The sequence below is a fragment of the Nansenia antarctica genome, assembly GCF_963989245.1.
Source record: "Nansenia antarctica genome assembly, chromosome: 5".
Classification (NCBI taxonomy): Eukaryota; Metazoa; Chordata; class Actinopteri; order Argentiniformes; family Microstomatidae; genus Nansenia; species Nansenia antarctica.
In genome coordinates, this window is record NC_137690.1 from 19,679,376 (window position 1) to 19,687,377 (window position 8,002).

Here is an 8,002-nt window from a genome sequence, read left to right on the forward strand (position 1 = left end):
CCTGGCTACCAGCTCTTTGGTCACCGCTGTCTGGGTCAGCCAAGTTTCTATCAAAATATCAACTTCTGTTTATTGATCATATTTCAGATCAAATCCACAGTTGTGCCAATGCATTTCTTATCATATATTTCAATGCTTGTATCTATACAGACATCAATGAGTGTACTAGGAATGTGTGCCCACATGTTGTTGTTGGTTTGTGATCAGATGTCACATGTGCCGTTACAGCCAGGTCTGTCAGAACACCGTCGGGGGTTACGGTTGTGTGTGTCCCAGGGGGTACCGCTCCTAGGGGGTGGGACGCCCATGTCTGGGTAAGACGCTCCCTTTTCTCATACATCTGTTTGACTCCACAAAACTGTACATTATGAATATAACCATCGAATGAATAAAATCTGTTGTGAGTAGACTAAGTCTAGTTTTGCCTTTCAGACATTGATGAGTGCCTGCAGACGCCAAGCCCTTGTGCCCACCAGTGCCGCAATGTGCCAGGCAGCTTCAGGTGTTTATGCCCGCCGGGCACTGTGTTACTGGGGGATGGGCACTCCTGTGCTGGTTTAGAGCGAGGGCAGGGCTTCAGCAACGGCACGCGTGTCAGGGCAAGACTGCGCCCACAGCTGGTGTCTTCTCTGGGCAGGCCCATCCTCTCCAGGAACCATGGGGTGTCCCGCATCACCAGACAGAGCTGCCCCATGGGCTACACCAACAGGGTGAACTTAATAGTTCATGTGATTTTGGAATTAGTATCTTTGTTTTTATAGGGTCTCTGATTTGCACAGGAATCAATTACACATTGTGGGGATCAGGTTGTCATTACAAACTGAGCAAATGTAGAGGAGCACAACTGCTTAGGAATGCTACCCTCAGGCTACCCATCTCAGTCACTCTACAAAATTGTTCTATGACCAAGTGGCCAAAAAGAATCCCTTCATTGAAAATAATCTATCTCATATCAATGAATTCAAGGGATACAGCAAATAAAGTGGCTGGAAATGTGTTTATTTTGTTTTACTACAAAGCATTAGGTTTGGTGCAAATCCAGCACATGCAAAGTAGTTTCCACATCATCTCTTGTGTGAAGAAGAGTGGTAGCTGCATTGTTACGACCCTTTAGTCTAGGGAACTAGAGCCTAACATACTGCAGCGATGCTGCGGGGTGTGGGTGCTGTCTCAACAGAAAACGACTAGAGAACTCAAATTAAAGAATTTATTAAATTACAACAAAGAAAACGTCACAAGGAATCCAAGGGGACGCTGAACGATGCCAAAATAATAAACGACAGAAAGCCCTGACTACCTAACCACCCCAGCTCTAAGATACATAGGAAAAGGTTGGCATCCGTTCCTAACCTGATGTATATAACAGAAAGGTTTCTACGTGTTAAAGTGTAGACCCATGGGTATCTTACCTATCCCCTCTGGGCCTGTGCATAGAAACATACAACAAAAACCCTATAAGGGGTATAGGTTGAACTATGAGCCAAAACAAACACAGCCAAAGGACTTTCAAAGAAACATCAAATAAACGAAAACAATGGCTCTCGAACAGAGGACAGGAGGACTTTTTAAACAGGCGGATGAGATGCCGATTGGTCCGGTACATTCGCACTAATGATGTTGGACGTGTCGTCAGGCCAATCGAGGGCGGATACCTGCATCAGGTTAGTGAAAGGAGGAGACACAGAAAGGAACACAACAAAACACAGAAATGCAGGACATGGGACGTAACGTGCATCATGTTATGTATGTCACCGGCAGGGACATGGGGAATTTGCTGAGTTGTTAGTGACATCCTAATTGAATCCAGATTGACATCTGTGCAAGATTAGGAGTCAAATGGTGCTTGTTCTGCAAGAACTAAAGGTTACATTAAAAGAAAGCATTGCTTAAAGTGGAAATCTGGTATTGTACATTTAACTTAAACATTTAACTTAATAATTGAGCTGAGTTCAACTGTCTTACACCATCAGAAAGAGAGTGGTTACACTTCTCCAACCCCTTCTCTCTACTGTTTACCAAATAAAGTGGTGGGAGAAGACCTTGTTACAGTTTTGATTGATTGATTGATTGATTGAAAACGTTATTAGAATGTTTGCAGAAGTAGGTACAAGAAAGTACATATTACATACAAGGTCAACTAAAAGGATAAAAACCCAAGAAAGCCACTGGCTTATTTCAATTGGGGTCCTTGATTTCAATTGGGGTCCTTGATTCCCAGATTGCTCTTTTAACGTAAGGGTTAGGGTTAGGGTTAAGGTTAGGAACGTCCACCTCAGCAGGAAGTAGCAGCATTTGATTGCACTTATCTATGCATACTCAGTGAATACACACTCAAACAAGCCCCCATTATGGAGAATGGAAAGTGACATTGAATGGGTTATTCAAAGAGGAAGTAGTGTAGAATGCAAAGCCACAAAACAAACCCAAATACAATACAAATGGCAACATAATGCACAATGAGATTTTGGATTTACTGCTCATTTTTTCCTATACTGTGAATTAACCAATAATTCAATGCCACTGCAAGTAGAAATCCTTTGAGATGGTTATTTTTTGCTAGCTTTGTATTACTATCAGCCAGAATCATAGTTAGCTGTGTTTCAAATGTGTTCAGTTCAGTTACCTACAGCACTACCTCTTGTGGACTTCAACCATTATATGTTGAATGCAGAAAGTTAATTAAACCTCTCTCTCTCTAAGTATGTTTCACTGTATTTTGATGTTGAATATTTTATATAGGATTTATTGACACTGTTGACACTGTTGAGTTTAAGCTCCTAATTTATTGTCAATGCCTTTTGGGCTGTATAATCAAAACAACTTCATACTGAACTGAGGATACACACACCAGGCTACAATGATCATTGTCACACAACATTTGCATTCATTTACAGACACACAATTGAAGGAATCACTGACTCTGGATTAAGTTGACCATGTATTAAAATCTATGTTCAGGGGTAGCGACCACCGTTGTAAAAAATAAAAAAATAAAGTTATACAGTACAGTATGTTCAGAATGCTGTTGTCCATCCTTCTCCAGTAACTGTGCAAACATTTTGTAGCATTGACTTAAATATGTGCTATACTGAAGTCTCATAGTGTATCGAATAACAGTAAAGTTAGATCAAGTTCACAATCTCTTTGCATGGTTTTAAAGTATTTTGAAGCTTTTACCACAGATCCATATCTGCCTAATTGAGCACAAAGGAAGGAATGACTGAAAGAGAGAGTACAGATCTGCCTCCACAAGTGAGAAATCTCAAAATCAGATTCATATCATGACATCAACAGTCCTGATTTTCGTAATGCATTATCAACATTTGGAACCAGAACCTTTTCAAATTCCCATAGCTTTTTGTCCACCAACAGCTGATCTTTTTTTAGGCTCTCCTGTAGAGGAACTCTAACATGCACTATGCGACACACATCAGGGGGCACCCGTAGAGTCTCCCCTGAATTCTTCAGTACAGTGTGCACAGATGTCTGCTCTACATATCTGGGGTTGATAACCAGCTTGGTGGGGTTGAAAACATGTTTCCTTGAGGGTTCTCTGTAAATATGTTCCAGGATATTGATCCCTGGAATGTTCCTCCATTGTGGCAGTTTGAACTTGCCACTGTCCTCAAATTGTGTTTTGGGGAAGATGTGGTTCTCGATGAGGAAGACTCCTACTTTTGGGTGCTGATGCTGAAGGTAATCCAGCAAAAGCTGCAGATTTGCATGCTTGTAAGGCATAATGATCTCATCGATGTCATTGAGAAGTAGATACTTTGACTGGTACATGTACCTATAGATGCAATCACTTAGAGTGGTCAGTTGCCCATAGTAGTGGAGATCCCCTTTGTGTTCTACAAAGTTCCAGCCTTTGGAGGGGTTGAGGAACCGGTCAATGGGCCATTGAACTATCTCAAGTATGCCTTCTTCCCTGTAGTTAAAGAGGACTCGTTGGAGATCTGGACCACAGCTGGTGTAATAGATGACCACTCTCTGAACCCCAATTAGTTTGTACACTTCCATAGTTTGGACAAACTGGAGGACATTGTTGTACCCGCCGAAAAGGTTTGAGATGCACACAGTGAAATTGTATGGAAATGTATCCTCTCTTATCTCTTTGTTTTGTATGGACAAGAAGTGCTGGTTTTGGACATCAGCGATTTGTGAATGTGTTGAAATAGTGACATGTGTCGCAGCGCACATAGGCTGGTTCTGACAAAGCACATCTGTGGTCACAAAGGGGAACCCAAAATGGTCACTGTGCATTTCAATTTGTGCCAGAGAGCCATAATGGCTTTGATTTTGACAACAGAAAATGCAATAAAGTGGCTGGAGACTATCTCTCTTGATGATGCTAATGATGCGAGTAGCCCCATGCAGTCTGTGGTCTTTGTAGGCAGAAACCATTAGATGGTTTGTGTCATAAATGGGAGTTATTGTTTGCTCACTTTCCATCATTTGACAGCTATGGGTCTTTGCAGAGTAAATGTTTGGTATGGTATAATTGAACAATTTGATATAAAGGCATGCACATATGCCAGTGGCAATGGATATTAGAAGAACAAACATCCATTTCTGCATACTTTTTGTCCACCAAAATCCAGTTCTGCGATTCTAGACCTATTGTGAGGAGACAAACATGAAGATAAAATCAGCAAGTTACAGGCACCCCTTATAGCTTTTAATAGTTTAGTCACTACAGAGCAATGTTTCCCCCTCATCAGAATAGGGTTCTTCGACATCACGCATTGTTTGAAGAGTGAATGTTTTGCGCAGGACTTTCTTTGACATGCTCTGGTGTCGTGTTAGATAGTGTTCCCTTGCCGGATAGTGTGTTCCTGATCTGAGAGAAAGTGTGTTTTTAAGGATAATCTAATTAAAATATTGTAAACAAATAAATAACAATGAAACTGGCACTTATGGAATTTAGTCCTCCAAAGCCGTGGTGATTAGTTACTTGTAATTGACGATACCATGAATATTTAAGCAACATCACACCAGAGGGAGTGCTGTGTTATACTGAACAGCACGACCTCTGGTGTAATATTGCTTTTATACAACAGTTCTACCAGCGCCATTTATTAGTTAACAGTAGGCTAATAAGCGACAACAGATTATGCAAAAAAATATATTTATATATATATATATATAGCCTATATTTATTTATTCTTTATTCTTTATATGTATATTTGGCTCCGCCAACACAAATAGTTCCACTCTTGAACTTGAACTGGACTGTTGCCAAGCAACCTGAACACAAACATTTTCCTGCACAGCTTGTTACTTTGTGTCTACACACGTTACCGCAGGCTACCTACTATGTATCATGTACATTTATCTGTATGTTTCCATTTATTGTGCAACCAGTGAAATAAGAGTCTATTGGCAGTCCCTTTGGTGGCATCTGGCATATGTGATTCCGACGAGTTAACATTAGACAGTACGTTGCTCCGTTGTTTCCTGCTCTAGGTGGAAGATAGGGAGTGACTCTGCAAAAGAGTGTTGAAAGTCTCCAGTAATTTCAGAATGCGGCGGAGTGATACATAGGCTGCGTTCGTAAATTCGCATGTTGTTGTATAATCATGTTATATTACTGAACTTTTGCAATTCTGAATAATTACTACTTCAGTGAAGATTGTCAATCATGGGCCTACTCTTGTTCACCACATGTTTGTATTATAACAGTGATTTGATATTCCCATACTTAGGATTGGCTATTATGGATTCAAAATAGGTCTATGCATATTTGTCATTAATTCATGTACCTGACCTTGCTGATGCTTGAAGATTAGGCTACTTATTATTGATTGCATCTGTAATCTTATATCATTCAAGTAAAACACATTGATTAATGTTGGTGATAAATTGACGAATTACGAAAACACCAATTAATGTTCCGAATAATAAATGTTACAATATTCTTAAAAATGCAGGACAACACTTGGAATGCATTGATGGCATGTTAGTATGGCTTCATCAATTAAGTTTAGCCTTAGATACCTTTTAAAACCACAATTAATAAAGGGGGAACACTATTTGACACATACAGTCGGCTATATTGACACGACACCGGCACATGAAATACACCAACGCCGCTGGAAAAAAACAGATACAACTTTTCGTCTGGTTCAGCATTACACGTGTGTTTTACTGTTTCAGTCTATGAATGTGTGTGCAACGCGAGTGTAAAGCCTATGGTTGCAACTAAGTTAGACATATTTTCGTTGATCTGAGTATCTATGGCTGATGGACTGTGGAATGACGATGCAGTATTACAGTAATGTAACTTAAGGGTATAGCCTAATCATTAGGCTACAGTAAAGACATATCGGACACATTTTGATTTCCTGTAGGCTAATGACTCGTTTCATTAGAAGAGTTTAACCGTAACCCTAAGAGTGTTGAAAGTTGAGCACATCTGATATTAGCAGCAATCTGAATAGAATAGCTAGGCCAATAGAAAATGCAATGAGAAGTTAGAATGAAACATTGCTCTGTTGAATTATACATATTATCATGAACACATCAATTAGCCTAATATAGCCAGTAGCCTAATAGGAATGTTTTTTTGTTAACTCTTGTGAAACAGTATAGTGAAACGTTATTGCAGATATAGCCAATATTGTTGAACATCAGTTCAACACAATGTGTAAAATAATAATAATCATAATAATCATAATAATCATAATAATAATCATAATAATAGGCATACTGCGTACTACTAGCCAGGATACTGTTTACCTTTAATTTCGTTTTATGTTTTATTTCTATGCAAAATCTGCCCAAAAAAAGAAAGAAAGACCGTAATCCACAATATTGAATTTCACAATGTATACAAGGTGAGAGTGTTGGTAGCTATATTAATCAATGGCATTATTCACATTAATTATTGATAAATGAATACATAATACGTATATACATTATAATAAATGATTATATTATAATACATACTTGATAATAATGGCGTGTGCTTGGTAAATGCATTAACTGCATTGGATGTATGTATGATACATTTGGACATGTTATACTGTAGTCTAGGAAGTGCCTACTGTTTTACTCAAGTTGTCCAACTTTTTCTCTTTAACATATTAGAATCAACATTAAAGGAAGCAACATGCTGTACATTTGCACCTAAATTTGACCATAACTCACACCCGCTTACGTTGGGTAATACTGCATAATATAGCTCACTTAGTATACCCTCTGTTTTACAGAGTTTCACTATTATCCTCTGTCGCACTATAATAACACTTAAATCGAGGAATGGCGTTAGTGTTGGATCTATTATTGCTCCACAATTAAACATACACAATAACTGGTTTACATACCTGATGATCCGCTTATGATACAGTATGTAGCTTAATCGTCGAGTTTTAATCTTGTGGGTTGGATGATATTCCGTGAAATAAGCCCTCCCCGTTCAAAGCACCACGTCCTATAATACATAAATCCCATCGGTCTTGGTTTGAGTGGCAGTGGCAACTGTCAAGAGCCTCTCCCTCATATTTTCATTGCTTTATTCACTCTCCAAAGATAGTGAATTGTTTATTATCACCCCATTAGGCCCACACACTGCACAGTCCAGCCTTTGGCTCATGGCTCACATCCCAGCGTACTTTCCAGTAAAAGCTCTGTCACTATCAAAGCTGGTTTGAATAGCAATGGGTAAGCAGATGCGTTTACAAATTGGGTTGAAAAGATTCTGCAGTGGCAGCATTTGCTATGGGATTGATAGTGAACTTGAGAATAAGCCAAGAGCATAGATGAGTTACTTACTTAAAAATAAAAAAATAAAAATAAAAACTGTGGAGTGTGTGTGTGTGTGTGTGTGTGTGTGTGTGTGTGTGTGTGTGTGTGTGTGTGTTGCAATGTTTTGGCTTGACCATAGCGAGTGTGTCAATGATTTGTACAATGTTTAAATTGTTTCAAGCTGTTTCAAGCTGTTCAATGCTGAGGATTGTCAGCTGATTTTCGCTTCCTCTTTCTAACCGTAATTTCCATTGAA

The 8,002-nt window shown here is 39.2% G+C and overlaps 1 protein-coding gene across 1 annotated transcript; it reads right to left on the bottom strand.

The window, feature by feature from the left end:
* Positions 1-3,279: 3,279 nt before the first annotated feature.
* LOC308157847 (uncharacterized protein) lies at positions 3,280-4,452 on the bottom strand (the record flags this gene model as incomplete). The annotated part of the gene is made up of 1 exon (XM_080531447.1): positions 3,280-4,452. One exon carries the CDS (start codon positions 4,450-4,452, stop codon positions 3,280-3,282), a length of 1,173 nt encoding a protein of 390 aa, XP_080387573.1.
* Between the last annotated feature and the right edge of the window lie 3,550 nt (positions 4,453-8,002).